This window comes from Nerophis lumbriciformis, linkage group LG18 (genome assembly GCF_033978685.3).
Source record: "Nerophis lumbriciformis linkage group LG18, RoL_Nlum_v2.1, whole genome shotgun sequence".
Lineage (NCBI taxonomy): Eukaryota > Metazoa > Chordata > Actinopteri > Syngnathiformes > Syngnathidae > Nerophis > Nerophis lumbriciformis.
The window spans coordinates 13,485,500-13,507,407 of NC_084565.2; the positions used below are offsets into that span (position 1 = coordinate 13,485,500).

Sequence of the window (21,908 nt, forward strand, 5' to 3'; positions counted from 1 at the left end):
AAGGGACGTACTTCATCACCTCGCCTGGTTATTGCCTCCAACTCAATATATTACAACATTGCTGGAGGGGGCGTGGCCTCCAGGTCCGCCTGAATTTCGGGAGAAAATTTGTCCCGGAAGGTTTTCGGGAGAGGCGCTGAATTTCGGGAGTCTCCCGGAAAATCCGGGAGGGTTGGCAAGTATGGGTGTGTGAAGACACCGGCCCAAGAAGATAGAAAAGCGACCGTTTGTTTCCAATGAAAAGTTTTATTTTTAAATTACTTAATACAGTTCAAACAAACTAACAAAATAGAACAGCTCCTTTTTCTACAAAAGAATGTTTTATGTATACAAATATGAAAGCAGCCTAAAATTGCAAGCATCAGTTCTGTGTGTGTGTGTGTGTATACAAACACACACACGCACGCACATACATAGAGTAGGTGAGGGTCCATTCATGATGACTGGAATGTGTGTCCATCTTTCTTGAGTGTGGGGGGGGGTGCCTGTCAAAGGCTTGAAATCTTAGGGACAGGAAAAATCTTCCAAAACCAACAAAAAGATGAAAAAAAATTCCAAAGAACAGCAGAAGTGCTGCTGAGTTTTCACAGGAGTGGAAGTTTGTCCACAGGTGTGTCGAATTTGAAGTCTGGAGGGAAAAGTTCGGCGGCACGAGGGTAGATGAGTCGATATGACTGTCGGATTGTAACGTCGGCGACGCCGGCGATGTCGCCGATTTCTGTGAAGGCGCCAAGAGTGTTGACAAGTTGACTGGTTAACGGAAAGGAAAGGGTGTGCTCACTCACCCTTCTGGGTCTTCTTGTCTGCCGAGGCCTGGGAGGCCATGTAGATGGCGGCGGCGGCCACAGAGATGGGGCTCCTCCCGGGCACCAGGTCCAGCTCCACGGCCTTCATGGCGATGTAGGTGGCGGCCATCTGCACCTGCTTTGGCAAGCCCAGGTTGGAGCAGAAGCGGGACATGAAGTCTCCTGTGGTGATGAGGTCCACGCTGGTCTCCAGGGCCTTGAGGATCAGCTTGAAGCACCTGCCGATCTCCTTCTTGGAGATGCGGGACACGGCACAGATCTCTGCGGACACGTGAGCATGGCGACTTTACTGGTGATGTCAGTGAACACGTCGTGTCACTCGTGGTTGTTGACGTGCTCAAATCTTTTCACCAAGTTCTTGTTTTTACGAAGCTAATAAACACTATTTTGTGTTTTAGTATTTTATTGTTTTAAATATTACTTTGTACTGCAGCACGTTCACAGGTAGTTATTTCAAGTGCGTAACAAATTAAATAGTGTCTCTTAATATTTCTGGCGGGTGATATGACGTCCTACTCTGTTCAGCGGTCCTTGAATGCACCGGAAAAACCCTCATTCTAATATAGAAGGAGTCTGTGCTAAGAGAACACAGCTTGTAGCTTTAATGTGTTTATACAAGTTTATATTGTAGTTGTTCATGTGTTTATACAAGTTTATATTGTAGTTGTTAGTGTGTTTATACAAGTTTATATTGTAGTTGTTCATGTGTTTATACAAGTTTATATTGTAGTTAATGTGTTTATACAAGTTTATATTGTAGTTGTTCATGTGTTTATACAAGTTTATATTGTAGTTAATGTGTTTATACAAGTTTATATTGTAGTTAATGTGTTTATACAAGTTTATATTGTAGTTGTTCATGTGTTTATACAAGTTTATATTGTAGTTGTTCATGTGTTTATACAAGTTTATATTGTAGTTGTTCATGTGTTTATACAAGTTTATATTGTAGTTGTTAGTGTTTTTATACAAGTTTATATTGTAGTTAATGTGTTTATACAAGTTTATATTGTAGTTGTTCATGTGTTTATACAAGTTTATATTGTAGTTGTTCATGTGTTTATACAAGTTTATATTGTAGTTAATGTGTTTATATAAGTTTATATTGTAGTTAATGTGTTATACAAGTTTATATTGTAGTTGTTCATGTGTTTATACAAGTTTATATTGTAGTTAATGTGTTTATACAAGTTTATATTGTAGTTGTTAATGTATTTAAACAAGTTTACATTTTAGATGTAAATATGTTTTTACAAGTTTACAATTTAGTTAATGTGTTTATACAAGTTTATATTGTAGTTGTTCATGTGTTTATACAAGTTTATATTGTAGTTAATGTGTTTGTACAAGTTTATATTGTAGTTAATGTGTTTATACACGTTTATATTGTAGTTGTTCATGTGTTTATACAAGTTTATATTGTAGTTAATGTGTTTATACAAGTTTATATTGTAGTTAATGTATTTAAACAAGTTTACATTTTAGATGTAAATATGTTTTTACAAGTTTACAATTTAGTTAATGTGTTTATACAAGTTTACATTTTAGTTGTTCATGTGTTTATACAAGTTTACATTGTAGTTGTTCATGTGTTTGTACAAGTTTATATTGTAGTTGTTCATGTGTTTATACAAGTTTATATTGTAGTTGTTCATGTGTTTATACAAGTTTATATTGTAGTTGTTCATGTGTTTATACAAGTTTACATTTTAGTTGTTCATGTGTTTATACAAGTTTATATTGTTGTTGTTCATGTGTTTATACAAGTTTATATTGTAGTTGTTAATGTGTTTATACAAGTTTATATTGTAGTTGTTCATGTGTTTATACAAGTTTACATTTTAGTTATTATTTTTACAAGTTTATATGTAGTTGTTCATGTGTTTATACAAGTTTATATTGTAGTTGTTCATGTGTTTATACAAGTTTATATTGTAGTTGTTAATGTGTTTATACAAGTTTATATTGTAGTTAATGTGTTTATACAAGTTTATATTGTAGTTGTTAATGTGTTTATACAAGTTTATATTGTAGTTAATGTGTTTATACAAGTTTATATTGTAGTTGTTCATGTGTTTATACAAGTTTACATTTTAGTTAATGTTTTTGCAAGTTTACATTTTAGTTGTTCATGTGTTTATACAAGTTTACATTTTATTTGTAATTAGGGATGTCCGATAATGGCTTTTTGCCGATATCCGATATTGACCAAACCCTTAATTACCGATACCGATATCAACCGATACTGATGTATATAGTCGTGGAATTAACACATTATTATGCCTAATTTGGACAACCAGGTATGGTGAAGATAAGGTCCTTTTTAAAAAAAATTAAATAACAAATAAATTAAACAAAAATTATTGAATAAAAAAGAAAGTAAAACAATATAAAAACAGCTACATAGAAACTAGTAATTAATGAACATGAGTAAAATTAACAGTTAAAGGTTAGTACTATTAGTGGACCAGCAGCACGCACAATCATGTGTGCCTACGGACTGTATCCCTTGCAGACTGTATTGATATATATTGATACATAATGTAGGAACCAGAATATTAATAACAAAGAAACAACCCTTTTGTGGAGGAGGGAGGTTTTTTGGTTTGGTGCACTAATTGTAAGTGTATCTTGTGTTTTTTATGTTGATTTAATTAAAAAAAATAAAATAAAATAAAATAAAAAAACTGATACAGATAATAAAAAAACTGATACCGACAATTTCCGATATTACATTTTAAAGCATTTATCGGCCGATAATATCGGCAGGCTGATATTATCGGACATCTCTAGTTGTAATATGTTTTTACAAGTTTACATTTTAGTTGTTCATATGTTTACATTTTGTGTGAATGTTTCGTTGCCAAAGTGAGTGTGGAAGTCTCCAGTAGAACAAGGGAATCACTAGAAGGAGCACTCTCCAGTACTCCCTCTTGGGACTCCAAAAAGGGCGGGTACTCTGAACTGATGTTTTGTGCACAAGCACCTGGAGGCGGAGGGAAGCTACTCTTTCGTCCACCGGGTTTAAGTCTCTGCAGGCTCTGAGTCGCGGGACAACAAGTATAGCCACCCCCGCCCGTCACCTCTCACTGCTGGCAATGCCAGAGTGGAAGAGAGTCCAGCCCCTATCGAGAAGACTGGTTCCAGAGCCCTTGCTGTGCGTGGAAGTAAGACCGACTAGATCCAAATGGAACTTCTCTACCTAGTGCACCAGCTCAGGCTCCTTTCGCTCCCAGCGAGGTGACGTCCACGTCACAATATTTAGCTTCTGCAGCCAAGGATCGGACTGCCTTCCACTGCCGCCCAACTCACAGGGCACCCGACTTCTATGCCCCCTTCTATGGGTGGTGAGCCCATTGGGGGAAGGATCCCCGCCTCCAGAGGGGGGCCCCGGGGATTTGCGTCCGGGCGAGGGAAACCTTGGTCCTCGATTGTTTGTATTCATAGAAGTCTTTGAGCTGCTCTTTGTCTGGTCCCTCACCGAGGACCTGTTTGTCATGGCAGACCCTACCAGGGGCATAGAAGCCCTGGACAACATAGCTCCTTAGATCATTGGGACCACCACGCAAGGTATCACCTCAGGAAGGAGGAAAATATGATTCCAAAGCTAAATGTCCCGTTGTAGTAATATTCAAGTTGGATGGGCAATATACGCCCATCAATGCGGTGATCAAGTGATGGCAACAAAAAAAACGTCCGACCACGTTTTTTCAACTTGGAAAAATAGCACTTTAAGATGTTCAATATTTATTAAATTTTTTATTAGAGATGTCTGATAATATTAGACTGCCGATATTATTATAACCTACTCAGTGGCCAAGTGGTTGGAGTGTCCACCCTGAGATCAGTAGGTTGTGAGTTCAAATCCCGGCTGAGTCATACCAAAGACTATAAAAATGGGACCCATTACCTCCCTGCTTGGCACTCAGCATCAAGGGTTGGAATTGGGGATTAAATCACCAAAAATGATTCCGTACCGCTGCTGCCCACTGCTCCCCTCACTTCCCAGGGGGTGAACAAGGGGATGGGTCAAATGCAGAGGACAAATTTCACCACACCTAGTGTGTGTGTGACAATCATTGGTACTTTAACTTTAACTTTGTTATCGGCCGATAAATGCTTTAAAATGTAATATCGGAAATTATCGGTATCAGTTTCAAAAAGTAAAATGTATGACTTTTTAAAACGCCGCTATACAGAGTGGTACACGGACGTAGGGAGAAGTACAGAGCAGTTGCGTCTCCCAGTCATACTTGCCAACCCTCCCGATTTTCCCGGGAGACTCACGAATTTCAGTGCCCCTCCCGAAAATCTCCCGGGGCGACCATTCTCCCGAATTTCTCCCGATTTCCACCCAGACAACAATATTGTGGGTGTGCCTTAAAGGCACTGCCTTTGCGTGCCGGCATAATCACATAATATCTACGGCTTTTCACACACACAAGTGAATGCAAATCATACTTGGTCAACAGCCATACAGGTCACACTGAGGGTGGCCATATAAACAACTTTAACACTGTTACAAATATGCCCCACACCAAACAAGAATGACAAACACATTTCGGGAGAACATCTGCACCGTAACACAACAGAACAAATACCCAGAACCCCTTGCAGCACTAACTCTTCCGGGACGCTACTATATACACTCCCCGCTACCTCCTACCCTCCCCCAACTCAACCTCCTCATGCTCTCTCAGGGAGAGCATGTCCCAAATTCCAATCTGCTGTTTTGAGGCACGTTAAAAGAAATAATGCACTTTGTGACTTCAATAATAAATATGGCAGTGCCATGTTGGCATTTTTTTTCCATAACTTGAGTTGATTTATTTTGGAAAACCTTGTTACATTGTTTAATGCATCCAGCGGGGCATCACAACAAAATTAGGCATAATAATGTGTTAATTCCACGACTGTATGTATCGGTATCGGTTGATAACGGAATCGGTAATTAAGAGTTGGACAATATCGGAATATCGGCAAAAAAGCCATTATCGGACATCTCTACTAATCAGCCTTAACGAAGCGTGTCGCCAATGATAATGCATTTTAGAGTGGAGTAGCCTGATGTTGTACAGAGCAATAATCATATCAGTGTGTATTGGGAGATCAGTGTTACAAAACAGGTGCTGACCTTTAAAGGTCCTCGGGACACCCTCCTGTCTGCAGGCGATGTAGAGACAAGCCGATGCGATGGCGTCATTTGCTCGCCCTTTCAGGCTTTTCTGTTCATAAACTTGCTTGAAAAGGTTATTGGTTCTATCCTGCGAGGCAAAGACAAGAACACAAAGTGAGATGGTCAGGCGTCCTTCTGGCGCTGTGGGCGGTGGACACGTACGATGATGTTCCTGGGCAGGTTGATGCGGTCCGCCATGGTGGTGATTTCCTTGAAGGCGTTCAGCATGGCCCGGTCGGAGCTGCTCATGGTGCGACGGTTCTGGTACTTGGAGTTGCCAAACTCATCGAAACTAGCAGCACCTGTGCCCTGTGGTGGAGGTCACTTCTGATTAAGTAGAACACGAGGAGAGATGTCAACTCACCTTGCTGATCATGGTGGTGAGGTCTCCTCCATTCAGCAGCGTGTTCTGAGCGTCTCCCACCCTGGACGGGTCTTTGAGGGCTTTCTCGTTGGAGAACGTCCTCCACTCGGAGCCAACGTCAATCACTCGATCACCTGGACAGGTAACAGGAGACCAATTATGACCATGTCGCTCCCAAACCATCCATCCATCCACTTCCGCTTATCCGAGGTCGGGTCGCGGGGGCAGCCTAGACTTCCCTCTCCCCAGCCACTTCTTCCAGCTCCTCCCGGGGGATCCGAGGCGTTCCCAGGCCAGCCGGGAGAGATAGTCTTCCCAACGTGTCCTGGGTCTTCCCCGTGGCCTCCTACCGGTCGGACGTGCCCTAAACACCTCCCTAGGGAGGCGTTCGGGTGGCATCCTGACCAGATGCCCGAACCACCTCATCTGGCTCCTCTCGATGTGGAGGAGCAGCGGTTTTACTTTGAGCTCCTCCCGGATGACAGAGCTTCTCACCCTATCTCTAAGGGAGAGCCCAGCCACCCGGCGGAAGAAACACATTTCGGCCGCTTGTACCCGTGATCTTGTCCTTTCGGTCATGACCCAAAGCTCATGACCATAGGTGAGGATGGGAATGTAGATCGACCGGTAAATCGAGAGCTTTGCCTTCCGGCTCAGCTCCTTCTTCACCACAACGGATTGATACAGCGTCCACATTACTGAAGACGCCACACCGATCCGCCTGTCGATCTCACGATCCACTCTTCCCTTACTCTTGAACAAGACTCCGAGGTACTTGAACTCCTCCACTTGGGGCAAGATCTCCTCCCCAACCTGGAGATGGCACTCCACCCTCTTCCGGGCGAGAACCATGGACTCGGACTTGGAGGTGCTGATTCCCATCCCAGTCGCTTCACACTCTGCTGCGGACCGATCCAGTGAGAGCTGAAGATCTTGGCCAGATGAAGCCATCAGGACCACATCATCTGCAAATAGCAGAGACCTAATCCTGCAGCCACCAAATCATATACCCTCAACGCCTTGACTGCGCCTAGAAATTCTGTCCATAAAGGTTATGAACAGAATCGCTCCCAAACCACATATCCAAAATTTGTAGAAAGGTTTTACAGATGTGAGCTTGTATGAAAAGGAAGATTTCCCGTAGAAGTGAACGTGAACACAAAAGCTACTCGTGCTGAAGCCCTCCTCCAAGCCAAGACGCTGAGAGGTGAAAGTTCAAACCCATTTCTCTGTTTAATAAGATGATTGCTTGTTTGACAGAGATGTCTTCTTTCACGCCTCCCTCAAACCAACAGTTCTTCCTGTCCAGGAATTGGACACCAAAGAAACACGTCTCTTCTTTTTGAGATGCCAATCAACTACTGAGAGTAGGAGACATGTTGCAAAGTATACTCACTCACCTACTACAAGGCCACATTCAGGGCAGATCATGTCCCCTGCACGGTAGTCCTCCACCAAGATGGCATCGGGGTGGTTGGGACACTGAACTCGGGGCAGAGTCAACCCATCTCCACTACAAAAACAAAAGGTACTAAGTGAGGTAAACGTGCTTGGATGAGCTCCTCATCCTTTTTAAAAGAACTCAAAATAACAAACCACAATTATGCTTTGTAACTTGGGAGAGATTACAAATATAATGTTGACATCTTGGTGAGCTGCAAGGTTCACAGTCAGGATATCTGTGTTTGAATCTCCGTGGGAACATCTCATGTGGAGTTTGCATGTTCTCTCCCGCTGACCTTGTGTGGATTTTTTCCTCCCACATCCCCAAAAACATGCATGTTATGCTAATCGGGGCTCTAAATTGTCCATAAGTGTGAATATGAGTGGTATAAACTATCGATATGGTGAACTATCGCAATATTTAACCTTATGACACAGTTATCATTATGCTATCGTCATTAGGCCTATGCTGATAATCAATACATTAATCAAACAATAAATGAACTCTCTTTTGAGTCATACACACTATTGGTTTCTGTGGGCAGAGGCGGGACTGCTATCTTACGCAGACATAATGCATGGACAGAGCCTAGCTGGTTGCTACTCACTAGTGAGAAGCACCGCAGATTACAAAAAGTAGGAGGAAAAAAGATGTCTGTAAAGCCAAAGTGGGAATATCATCACGAGGGAGCAAGATGAGTCCATCAACATGGACAAGGAGTAAGTATCAGGGGTTCCCCGACATTTAATTGATTGTGTCGCTGAGCCACGGCAAAATAAAAACCGCCACAAATGTGTGTCTTTTTACGTGACAACACAATAAAGTCATACATTGCATGAATGGATATATTAGTATCCTGTAATTTACGCACTGTGGATGAGCCATGCACCAAAAATTCGGCCACCAAAATCCACTGATTTTAAGTACCGTATTTTTCGGAGTATAAGTCGCACCGGAGTATAAGTCGCACATGCCGAAAATGCATAATAAAGAAGGAAATAAACATATATAAGTCGCACTGGAGTATAAGTCGCATTTTTTGGGGAAATTTATTTGATAAAACCCAACACCAAGAATAGACATTTGAAAGGCAATTTAAGATAAATAAAGAATAGTGAACAGGCTGAATAAGTGTACGTTATATGACGCATAAATAACAACTGAGAACGTGCCTGGTATGTTAACGTAACATATTATGGTAAGAGTCATTCAAATAACTATAACATATAGAACATGCTATACGTTTACCAAATAATCTGTCACTACTAATCGCTAAATCCCATGAAATCTTATACGTCTAGTCTCTTACGTGAATGAGCTCAATAATATTATTTGATATTTTACGGCAGGGGTGCTCACACTTTTTCTGCAGGCGAGCTACTTTTCAATTGATCAAGTCGTGGGGATCTACCTCATTCATATATATAATTTATATTTACTTATTTATGAAATATACGTTTTTGTTAATAAGTTAAAGGTGTTTAATGATAATGCAAGCATGTTTAACACATATAGTTAATATTGTTAACAAGTTAAAGGTGTTTAATGATAATGCAATCATGTTTAACACATAGTTAATATTGTTAATAAATTAAAGGTGTTTAATGATAATACAAGTATGTTTAATACATATAGTTAATATTGTTAACAAGTTAAAGGTGTTTAAAGATAATGCAAGCATGTTTAATACATATAGTTAATATTGTTAATAAGTTAAAGGTGTTTAAAGATAATGCAAGCATGTTTAACACATATAGTTAATATTGTTGTCACATCGTGGTGAGGGAAGTCCTGTTTTGGGGTTGTCTGGCAAACTTCCTGTTTTATTTTGAAAATTCTAATCCTCCTCTCGTTTCAGGCCACTTGCCCTTCCTCCTGTGTCACTGGTCTGATGTCTCTCCTGATTGCCTGATTGTGTCCACCTGTGTCACCCTCCCTCATGTGTTTATAGTCCTCGTCTTCCCCTGTCTTGTTGCCAGAGTATATCGTCTCGCTACGTACCTCCAGCCTTGTCCACAGCCTTGATAAGTATTGTCTCGCTTTATTTATTGATTTCTTTGTTTCCTCTGAGAGAGTGATTTTCTTTTGCTAAAGTTTTTTCGGCCTAGTCTTTTTGTATCAATTTTCATAGTGCCTTGTCTTCTTTTTTCCCTCCTTCTGGAGCGCTTTTAGTTTGCAAGCTTCTCGACTTCTTTTCATGAGTGAAATTATCTTTTTGTAGATTATCATAGATTGTTGGTTTTTTGTTATTAGACTTGTATAGAAATTTTGCTATTGCCCTTTTCCTCCTTATGGAGTGATTTTCTGTTTATTGCCTTATGTCCTATGCTACACATCCTCTAGTTACTCAAGTATATCATAGATAGATTTTGAAACCACTTTGTTTAATCACTCTGTCCAAGAGATAGCAAAGAAAAATAATTAAATAAAGTCTGAGTCAATTGTCTCTCTTCTGCATCTGAGTCCTCATTTTTGCCCAGACACAACAATTGTTAACAAGTTAAGGTGTTTAAAGATAATACAGGCATGTTTAACACATATAGATTCCTTTCTTTCATGAAGACAAGAATATAAGTTGGTGTACCGTATTTTCCGCACTATAAGGCGCACCTAAAAACCACAAATTTTCTCAAAAGCTGACAGTGCGCCTTATAACCCGGTGCGCTTTATATATGGATAAATATTAAGATTCATTTTCATAAAGTTTAGGTCTCGCAACTACGGTAAACAGCCGCCATCTTTTTTCCCCGTAGAAGAAGCGCGCGGTGCATGCTGGGATATGTGACGTTTCATTTCCATTTGTGTGTTTATGTAAAGACCCCAAAATGGCTCCTATTAAGTGTGTTGTCTGTCTAATTATAAATAATGCAGACGAGGCGTGTTAACTGAGTTCTCAACGTTTTCTCACAGCGTGCTCATAACCACATTCGAACTCCCAGCATACAACAACGCTTCTCAGGGCTACCGCGCATGCTCGTAACTATCGTTGCATGCTGGGTAGTGTAGTTGTTATATTTGCTAGCTCATAACAGCACATTGAGAGACACGCTTACGCGCTTAATTCAATACTCGCCGTCATTCCGGGTGGATTGACAAAAGACCTCCAGCCGCTAGATATTGGTGTCAACAGGGCATTCGAAGCTAGACTGCTAACTGCGTGGGAACTTCTCAGGGCTACCGCGCATGCTCGTAACTATCGTTGCATGCTGGGTAGTGTAGTTGTTATATTTGCTAGCTCATAACAGCACATTGAGAGACACGCTTACGCGCTTAATTCAATACTCGCCGTCATTCCGGGTGGATTGACAAAAGACCTCCAGCCGCTAGATATTGGTGTCAACAGGGCATTCGAAGCTAGACTGCTAACTGCGTGGGAATTTCTCAGGGCTACCGCGCATGCTCGTAACTATCGTTGCATGCTGGGTAGTGTAGTTGTTATATTTGCTAGCTCATAACAGCACATTGAGAGACACGCTTACGCGCTTAATTCAATACTCGCCGTCATTCCGGGTGGATTGACAAAAGACCTCCAGCCGCTAGATATTGGTGTCAACAGGGCATTCGAAGCTAGACTGCTAACTGCGTGGGAACAATGGAAGACAGAAGGCGAACACACCTTCACTAAGACGAGGAGGCAGCGCCAGACGACGCCAACATCTGCCAGTGGATCGTAAATTTGCCCAACTTTTCACTTCGGACACCGAAGACGAAGGATTTACGAATGAAGAATAACTTCAGAAAGTGAGCGCTATGTTTATTTTGTGTGTTGTGACATTAACGTTCGAGCAACATTATGTTGCTATTGCTCTGCACTATTTTGAATTTTACTATGTTTGTGATTGCACATTTGCGTACATTTTGGGAGTGAACAGAGTTGTTAGAACGCTGGTTTTTAATATATTATTAAAGTTTGACTGACCTATCTGACTGTTTTTTTGACATTCCCTTTAGCGCAGCGTAGGCGCGGCTTATAGTCCGGGGCGGCTTATTGGTGGACAAAGTTATGGAATATGCCATTCATTGAAGGTGCGGCTAATAATCCGGTGCGCCTTATAGTGCGGAAAATACGGTATTACCTCATTCTGATGACTTGCATTGATTGGAATCAGACAGTGGTGCTAAAAACGTCCGCATTTTCGAATGGAGGAGAAAAAAGTCCTCCTTTCTGTCCAATACCACATGAAAGTGGTTGGTTTTTGGCATCTTATTTGTCCAGCTTCCGTACTCCTTTGTATACACTTTACAGGAAATACATTGTCGGCAAACTCCGTAGCTTGCTAGCTTGTGCACGCCAGCTTTCTGAGACTCTTGTTTTGTTAGCGCAACTGTGCAGTCGGTCTTTGGAGTTTTGACGACAGGTACGGCGCCAGAGTCTGTTGAAATAAAGTGTTTCTCGCCTTCCAGTCGGTAATTTTAATGAGCTGGCAGCAGCCAGTGTCATCTCAGAAGACCCTCGGGTGCCGTGAATGTCAATCAAGTGACGAAAGTGACGTCATAGTGAAGATTTATGATCGCTCATTTTTAGGACTATTTTTTTAATGCCTGGCTGGTGATCGACTGACACACCCTCCGAGATTGACCGGTAGCTCGCGATCGACGTAATGAGCACCCCTGTTTTACGGTAATGTGTTAATAATTCCACACATAAGTCGCTCCTGAGTATAAGTCGCACCCCCTCCCAAACTATGAAAAAAACTGTGACTTATGGTCCGAAAAAGCTGACTATTTGGCCATCGAAGCCAATCCTTGACCCAAAGTTACGGATCTGACTTGCCGACTTCTCTTACTAGCCTTGTTCTAACATGCCTGAGGCCTTTCACCTTGGAGACCTGCTGTGGATATGGCTATACGCTGTAAGGAAATGCCGTTTGCTCTGAGACTGCAAGGGAAGGTCCATAGAGGCATAACAAATATATAAGTTAATACAATTTACTGATAAAGATTTGTTTTTAAATGTATGCACAACTTTTAATTTTTTTATTTTAAAGAAAATATAGGCATCATCCATGATTATGCCAATTATACAGTGATGTCACGTTGACCACACCCACAGCCACGCCCCCACCACTGCAACTATATTGGCAAGCTGGGGGAACCTCAAGTATGCCCAATTTGCTTTTCCCAACTGGTAAAACACTGCACTTAAAAATGTTTCAATATTTATTAAAGTACACTTTTTGCTAACAGAGAGTCAACTTTATTTTTATCGTTTGATATTATTTACTTAAAATAATAAAAAAAAATATTGACCTTATTACAATGGCAAACAATACTAATGAGAAATCTTGTTTAGTTTGTGTTTTAAAGGAATACCGTATTTTTCGGACTATAAGTCGCCGTTTTTTTCATAGTTTGGCCGGGCTCCAGTGCAACTCATATATGTTTTTTTCCTTCTTTATTATGCATTTTCGGCAGGTGCGACTTATACTCCGGTGCGACTTATACTCCGAAAAATATGGCACTTGCATTATTATTATTATAATTACATAACATAATTTAGTGATTAAAGAGGAGCTGTATTTTGGGGGGAATTTTGCCTACAATACATAGTACTTATGAGGGACAAGAACACATGTTTTAATGCATTCAAACTCGTAGATAAACGTAAATAAAAGTTTGCTTATAATGGCGTGAATGGGAGTCATGATGTCATTGCGTCTAATCCGAACATAAAACCCAATAAATAATCATCCTACAGTATTAGCGATATCGTTTTATTAAGCACTAACATTACGGACCTACATTTGTTATCCACCGGGGCTAATCGCTGCATATAGTGTGCCAATTTGGCAGACTCAAACAGAGTAACACAAATGTGATTTTTTTTTCCTATTCAAACTATAAATATTTGTTTACAATTACTTGAGTGAAAATGGATGTTGTGTTTTCTCAATGTGTAGAAAATAGTGTAATTGTAAAATAAATAAGTGCTACAAGTGTCATTATTATCTACACTATTTTTGTTTATGTTTCACTCCCATTGCAGCATCACTAGATGACCGCGAGCCATGTAGTGCATCCCGGATCGTATCGTGAGGTCGATGGCGTACCCCACCTCAAACCCAAAGTCCGCTGGAATAGACTAAACTTGCTCGTTGAGGACAAGTGGTATTGAAAACGGATAGATGACATCGCCACAGACTTGTTTCCTTTCTGCTGTTTGCTGGATGGATCTATAACGTGACCTCATACAGCAGCATCTGAAGAGTTATATAGTGTTAAGGGTGCTTTTGTTCACAAATCAGTTTCAAGAATTACACTTAATCTAAAAAAAGAGCAATTTTACGTTAAATATTAGGGTTGTAACAATTGATTGATACATCGATGTATATTCCTAAATTTCGGCAAGTTCGCCTTCAAAAAGATAGGTATCGACCCAAGATTGTTTTAAAGGGGAATTGATCGATTTTATCGATACCAGAAAACAAAAATGGCGGATAACTATGGTGGTCGAGAAAAGTCATGAACACAAATACCACAAGACAAGAGTGTAATATCTTTGATATGTCTGTATGTCTTTAAGAGGTGGTGCTCTTGTGTGTGACGTGAGCGAGTGCGACAGAGTGAGCAAGGAAGTGTCTACACATGATTTGTGGCCTTTTGTTTACGTGTGTTTTGACTAGAGATGTCCAGATCCAATATTTGGATCGGATCGGCCGCCGATATTTGCAAAAAAATGCGTATCGGCAAGGCATGGGAAAATGTCGATCCAGATCCAGTTTAAAAACAAAAATTCCGGTCCGTGTTTTCCAACGCACCGATTTAAATAATACATTCCACTTTTCTGCAGCTCCCTAATTTCCGTTCCGCATTTTCCAGCACACCTTCAACACATCCACAGGTCTGTGGATTCTCACGCAGTTGCTTTTAGCTGCTGGCATTACACGACAGGCTCTTCTCACTCTTTCCTGTGTCTCCCTCTCACAAGACGGCAAGCGCACCTTCTTACACACGTCACATACTGTCACATCATACGTCACATACGTATACGCCCTCCCCGAGCAGAGAGGTAGCAGCATGGCTAACGTTAGCTGTGATGCTAGCGCAGCCGTGCGAGCAACGTTCCCTCTAAGGTGCGCGCCTGTGCAATTGCGCACTGCTCAAGCGTCCTCTGCGCACGGCAAATCTATGCCACGCACAACATCAAATAAAAAAATAAGCGCATAAGAATTTTCGACACACGACAGAGAAAACAGTTTTCGTCATCATCGTTCAAATATTGTAACGTCTGTCGAGACGCTTATCTCCATTCGGTGCCACACGTCCGCCACCAAATGCCGAGGCAAACATTTCCAGATCAACACCGTATGAAAAAAAATAGTGATTTTTTTAGTTGTGATTTCCTTCTCTGCATGAAAGTTTAAAAGTAGCATATATTAATGCAGTATGAAGAAGAATGTTTTAATGTAGACACATAGAATCATCATACTGCTGTGATTATATGCATCAAGTGTTCATTCAAGGCTAAGGCAAAATATCGAGATATATATCGTGTATCGCAATATGGCCTTAAAATATCGCAATATTAAAAAAAGGCCATATCACCCAGCCCTAGTTCAATGATGCCATTTCTGTTTGTCATGTATAATTTTGTCTATTTTGTGTTTATCCTTGAATAAACAGGTCAGTTTCTTGTTACCAACCATTGTGTATTATTCAAACTCCCCTAATTCAGCTGGCTAGTTGTCATCAAGAGTACTAAAACCCTTTTCAACATGATTCTGACAACTAAGTAGGCTAAATAACTTTACACTTTAATACATGCTCGGATAGGCCAGTATCGGTCAGTATCGGATCGGAAGTGCAAAAACAACATCGGTATCGGATCGGAAGTGCAAAAACCTGGATCGGGACATCCCTAGTTTTGACTCCCTGAGTTTGCTACCGCTTGTTAATAGAGCATCTGAGAGTGTCTCTCCAACTGTGTCTCTACTTCTCTACTGCAAGACATTACAATATCATAAAGTTCAGCTACAGCACTATTGCAAAAGCCACAACAAAGACAAACGACACAACAAAATGATTAAGCACAACTTTAAACTACAGAAGACGCGACCGATAAGGCGAAAGTGCGGTGACGCACCGACTTTAAAAACACAAGGTAAAGTCATTTCATGAGAAACAAATAAATACAAAAGAGGCTATGGAAACTAAGACACGAGTGTCAATACCTGGACTGTGAGGGTTTTGTTTTCCCGAGATGCAAGTAAAGCTGGATCGGACATGGTTTGAAGGTGAGTACATATTTATTATTATACTAACAAACTACAAAAAAGGAAGCAAACAAAAGGCGCGCACAATAGCGGAGAACAAACTTGACTAATGAAAACAAAAGACTAGCACAAAGGCAATTAACTATGAACACGAAACAAAAACACTTACTGTGGCATGGCATGAAGCATGAACTATGGTAAACAGGAATATCAAGAGTAGCAGAGGTATAGATGGATAGATAATGTCACCAGGACGAACAACAGAAACAGACCGGCTTAAATAGCAGTGACATGATCAGTGAAAACAGTTGCGCGACTCAAAACGTGAAACAGGTCCGTGACATGACAGGTGAAAACTAATGGGTTGCTATGGTGACAAAACAAACAAAAGTACACAAAGAGTCCAAAAACAAAACCGAACATGACTAAAACAAAACATGATCACACAGACATGACAACGAGGAACCAAGACCATCAACCGGGATGAGGGGGCATACATGCGTCTGCACACCTGGCACGTTGTCCGTGAACAGCGACCACAGGGCAGAGAACAGTTACTGTATGACATTTTTTAAGCAGGTAAATTTACTGTTAAAATGTTGGTTAGTGTATTTTATTGAAATTTGTTAATTCAACCTAAAGTGTTGGTTGCACTTTATTCAAACAAGATGTCACTGAATTGGCCATTAATTGTTGTTTACTTGCTAGTTTGTATCCATAATTCATTTATAAATTATACGCTAACAAGAAATAACCGGAATATAGGAAACTTCACATTAAGTATCTAGTATTTATTTCACACTGCTTGATATGTTTTGCTAAAAAGTTACTGAATGGATGTTTAAGTCATTGAATCGTTTAGGATCGAATCGGTTAAAAAAAAAAAATTGATAGTTCCTGAATTGTACCGGCAACCACATATAGCGGTTAGAGCAGGGGTCACCAACTCGGTGCCCGCGGGCACCAGGTAGTCCGTAAGGACCAGATGAGTCGCCCGGTGGCCTGTTCTAAAAATAGCTCAAATAGCAGCACTTACCAGTGAGCTGCCTCTATTTTTTAAATTGTATTTATTTACTAGCAAGCTGGTCTCGCTTTGCTCGACATTTTTAATTCTAAGAGAGAAAAAACTAAAATAGAATTTGAAAATCCAAGAAAATATTTTAAAGACTTGGTCTTCACTAACTGACAAAGAAACAGATAACAGATTTGGTGTCCAGTTCAAAGTGTGACATGATTTATTTAAAAATTTGAGAGTTGACTTTTGTATTTTACATGAGTTATTATTTGTACAAACATGGTGCAAAGTAATTCATGATTTGTTAAAAAATGTTAGTGGCTAGCTAGTTAAAATGGGATATTGTGATTTCACAAGACTGTCTTAGAAGTGATCATTTGAAAATGTTCAATTTGAAAAATGTGCACTTAGAGAAAATATAAAAATAAAGTGTTGCATATTGATATTTATCTGTTTCTATATAACTTTATTGTGAGAAATCATTAAGATGATGTGTTTCCACAAAGATAAATATCATTAATTATTAATAATAACAGAGTTAAAGGTAAATTGAGCAAATTGGAAATTTATTTAAGTGTGTATCAAACTGGTAGCCCCTGCGATGAGGTGGCGACTTGTCCAGGGTGTACCCCGCCTTCCGCCCGATTGTAGCTGAGATAGGCTCCAGCGCCCCCCGCGACCCCTAAGGGAATAAGCAGTAGAAAATGGATGGATGGAAACTGGTAGCCCTTCGCATTAATCAGTACCCAAGAAGTAGCTCTTGGTTTCAAAAAGGTTGGTGACCCCTGGGTTAGAGTGTCCGCCCTGAGGTCGGTAGGTCGTGAGTTCAGACCCCGGCCGAGTCATACCAAAGACTATAAAAATGGGACCCATTACCTCCCTGCTTGACACTCAGTATTCAAGGGTTGGAATTAGGGGTTAAATCACCAAAAACGATTCCCGGGCGCGGCCACTGCTGCTGCTCACTGCTCCCCTCACCTAACAGGGGGTGATCAAGGGTGATGGGTCAAATGCAGAGAATAATTTCGCCACACCTAGTGTGTGTGTGACAATCATGGGCATACTTGCCAACCTTGAGACCTCCGAATTCGGGAGATGGTGGGTGGGTGGGTGGGGAGTAGCGGGGGGTGAATATATTTTCAAGTATTTCTTATATATATAAATAATCCGTTCATGAACGAGTATATCCGTTCGGCCACCGTGTTCAATGGAGAAGTCTGATCTACAAAATTTGCAGGCAGCATACAAAAATACCCCTTCTCCTTCGAGCTGTCCTGGATGAACTGAAATAATTGTTTCCAATTATTTTGGAACTTGCAAGCGTACTTCTTCTTACTCGTCGTCGCCATGTCTCTTCTTCGTTCTTCTGCTTCATCTCTTATGTTTTTGGACATTACTACTTGCCGTAGTTTTGAAGCAATGCATGATGGGAATCTGGGTGTTGTGTGTCAGTGTATTAACGTGCCATCTGGAATAAACACACGCTGAGAAATAGCTGCGTGCCTGCCTACTTTATGGGTTATAGATAAACCTATGGATATATATATATATATATATATATATATATATATATATATATATATATATATATATATATATATATATATATATAATAGTCTCCTTTTCAGGTGAGAGAGGACGCGAAAGACAGTGCCTTTAAAGGGGAACATTATCACAATTTCAGAAGGGTTAAAACCATTAAAAATCAGTTCCCAGTGGCTTATTTTATTTTTCGAAGTTTTTTTCAAAATTTTACCCATAAAAAAAGCTTCAAAGTGCCTGATTTTAACCATCATTATATACACCCGTCCATTTTCTTGTGACGTCACACAGTGATGCCAATACAAACAAACATGGCGGATAGAACAGCAAGTTTATAGCGACATTAGCTCGGATTTCAGCGGCTTAAGCGATTCAACAGATTACGCATGTATTGAAACGGATGGTTGTAGTGGGGAGGCAGGTAGCGAAAACGAAATTGAAGAAGAAACTGAAGCTATTGAGCCATATCGGTTTGAACCGTATGCAAGCGAAACCGACGAAAACGACACGACAGCCAGCGACACGGGAGAAAGCGAGGACGAATTCGGCGATCGCCTTCTAACCAACGATTGGTATGTGTTTGTTTGGCATTAAAGGAAACTAACAACTATGAACTAGGTTTACAGCATATGAAATACATTTGGCAACAACATGCACTTTGAGAGTGCAGACAGCCCATTTCAGGCGCGCTAAGAACATATATTTTTCCACGATTTCAGCACTCAGGTTAACCATACCTAAATAGACACAAAATACTGCATTACACAAGACTACCCGAATGTACTCGAATGATTGAAAAAAAAAAAAATGTTTTTAAGCTAAATTATTGGTAAACACAGTTTATGTATAATAATTTACGTAAAACCGCGAGTAATGAATAAAGTTTTCATCAATTAATATATTCTGTAGACATACCCTCATCCGCTCTCTTTTCCTGAAAGCTGATCTGTCCAGTTTTGGAGTTGATGTCAGCATCTGCTTTGAGTGTCGCAGGATATCCACACATTCTTGCCATCTCTGTCGTAGCATAGCTTTCGTCGGTAAAGTGTGCGGAACAAACGACTGACCATTTCGTCGGCTTTCCCCACAGCCTCGTATTTTGAACAAATTTCGTCCAATTTCTTGCCACTTTCGCATCTTTGGGCCACTGGTGCAACTTGAATCCGTCCCTGTTCGTGTTGTTACACCCTCCGACAACACACCGACGAAAGTGAGAAAATGGCGGATTGCTTCCCGATGTGACGTCACGCTCCGAGAGCGAATAATAGAAAGGCGTTTAATTCGTCAAAATTCACCCATTTAGAGTTCGGAAATCGGTTAAAAAAATATATGGTCTTTTTTCTGCAACATCAAGGTATATATTGACGCTTACATAGGTCTGGTGATAATGTTCCCCTTTAAGGCACGCCCCCAATATTGTTGTCCGGGTAGAAATCGGGAGAAATTCAGGAGAATGGATGGCCCGGGAGATTTTCGGGAGGGGCACTGAAATTCGGGAGTCTCCCGGGAAAATCGGGAGGGTTGTCAAGTATGATCATGGCATACTTGCCAACCTTGAGACCTCCGATTTCGGGAGGTGGGGGGAGGGGGTTGGGGGTGGGCGTGGTGGGACAGGGGCGTGGCTAAAGGGGGAGGAGTATATTTACAGCTAGAATTCACCAAGTCAAATATTTCATATATATATATATATATATATATATATATATATATATATACTTGACGTTCAGTGAATTCTAGCTATATATATATATATATATATATATATATATATATATATATATATATATATATATATATATATATATATATATATATAAAATAAATACTTGAATTTCATCCATCCATCCATCCATTTTCTACCGCTTATTCCCTTTGGGGTCGCGGGGGGACTTGAATTTCAGTGTTCATTTATTTACACATATACACACACATAACACTCATCTACTCATTGTTGAGTTAAGGGTTGAATTGTCCATCCTTGTTCTATTCTCTGTCACTATTTTTCGAACCATGCTGAACACCCTACCCTCTCTGATATGCATTGCTGTGTGGCACGCACAAAAGTGCTTTCATGAAATGCACTAGATGGCAGTATTGTCCTGTTTAAGAGTGTCACAACATTGCTGTTTACGGCAGACCAACTGCTTTACGGTATACAAAAAAGTGACTGCTGTTGTTGTGTGTTGTTGCCACGCTGGGAGGACGTTAATGAAACTGCCTAACAATAAACCCACATAAGAAACCAAGAACTCGCCCTCCATCATTCTATAGTTATAACGTGATTGGGCAGGTACGCTTTTTTATATTGTGGAGGACCTGAGTCCGCCTGAATTTCGGGAGATTTTCGGGAGAAAATTTGTCCCGGGAGGTTTTCGGGAGAGGCGCTGAATTTCGGGAGTCTCCCGGAAAATCCGGGAGGGTTGGCAAGTATGGATCATGGGTACTTAAACTTTAATATCGAATGGGAGTTAAAACGAATCGTTAAATATCGTTTATTGAGTGTGTGAGGGGACAGCACGGAAGGTCTTTGAAGCACTCCGGCTTCCTCCAAAGACATGCACCTGGGGATAGGTTGATTGGCAACACTAAATGGTCCCTAGTGTGTGAATGTGAGTGTGAATGTTGTCTATCTGTGTTGGCCCTGCGATGAGGTGGCGACTTGTCCAGGGTGTACGCCACCTTCCGCCCGAATGCAGCTGGGATAGGCTCCAGCACCCCACGCGACCCCGAGAGGGACAAGCGGTAAAAAAAAAAGAATGGATGGAGTATGTAAGGTTAAAACTAAAAAATAATAATAACGTTAAAACAGAACAATTAAAAGCATACAACCGTTGGGCCCGTTTATTTCGTAAGAAACAATAGCAGTTCACGACATAAATGAACTTTGGTTGATTTCGCGAATTATTTTTAATTCGGGTTACGCCTTAATACAAGCAGGACATTTTAGAACGTGATGACGCTGCGCAATACCTGCCAACGCAAACGACACCGGGAGCTAGCTAAACTGTTCGCGAACCGAAAGTGTGTTTACAAAATAAAAACATGTCAAACATCAGTGACAAGCGACGTTTGAATGAGGTTTATGAGATATGAAGAGCCGACATTAAAGAAGCCGAGCAACCGGTGAGCTAAATATGCTAACCACAAGATGCTACTTCTGCGGCAGAGAGAGGCGCAAGGCACTAAACACTTCTCTCGTCTGTTAAGTCGACTTCGGCCACTGAAACGCATTCGTGTGTCACAAAGAAAGAAACTAGTGGCGTTAATCTATGTACGACAAATAAAGAATCCCGTACTCACCGGCTTGTCGACGCCATTGCACAACCGACTCTGACTGTCAAAGAAACA

General features: G+C 40.8%; 1 protein-coding gene across 1 annotated transcript; it reads right to left on the reverse strand.

Annotated features, from left to right (window-relative positions):
• Window positions 1-226: 226 nt before the first annotated feature.
• gtf2b (general transcription factor IIB) lies at window positions 227-21,908 on the reverse strand. Its single transcript, XM_061977718.2, has 7 exons — window positions 21,861-21,908; window positions 7,747-7,859; window positions 6,347-6,480; window positions 6,145-6,291; window positions 5,941-6,070; window positions 786-1,067; window positions 227-718 (listed from the first exon to the last, which is right to left on the reverse strand). The coding sequence occupies exons 1-7, from the start codon at window positions 21,875-21,877 to the stop codon at window positions 585-587; spliced, it is 957 nt and encodes a 318-aa protein (XP_061833702.1). The 5' UTR covers window positions 21,878-21,908; the 3' UTR covers window positions 227-584.

Coding starts and splice junctions, on each gene's coding strand:
- gtf2b (XM_061977718.2), bottom strand. Junction 6,292..6,346: donor TCACCACCATGATCAGCAAG/GTGAGTTGACAT, acceptor CCTCCACCACAG/GGCACAGGTGCTGCTAGTTT. Junction 719..785: donor AGACAAGAAGACCCAGAAGG/GTGAGTGAGCAC, acceptor GCGCCTTCACAG/AAATCGGCGACATCGCCGGC.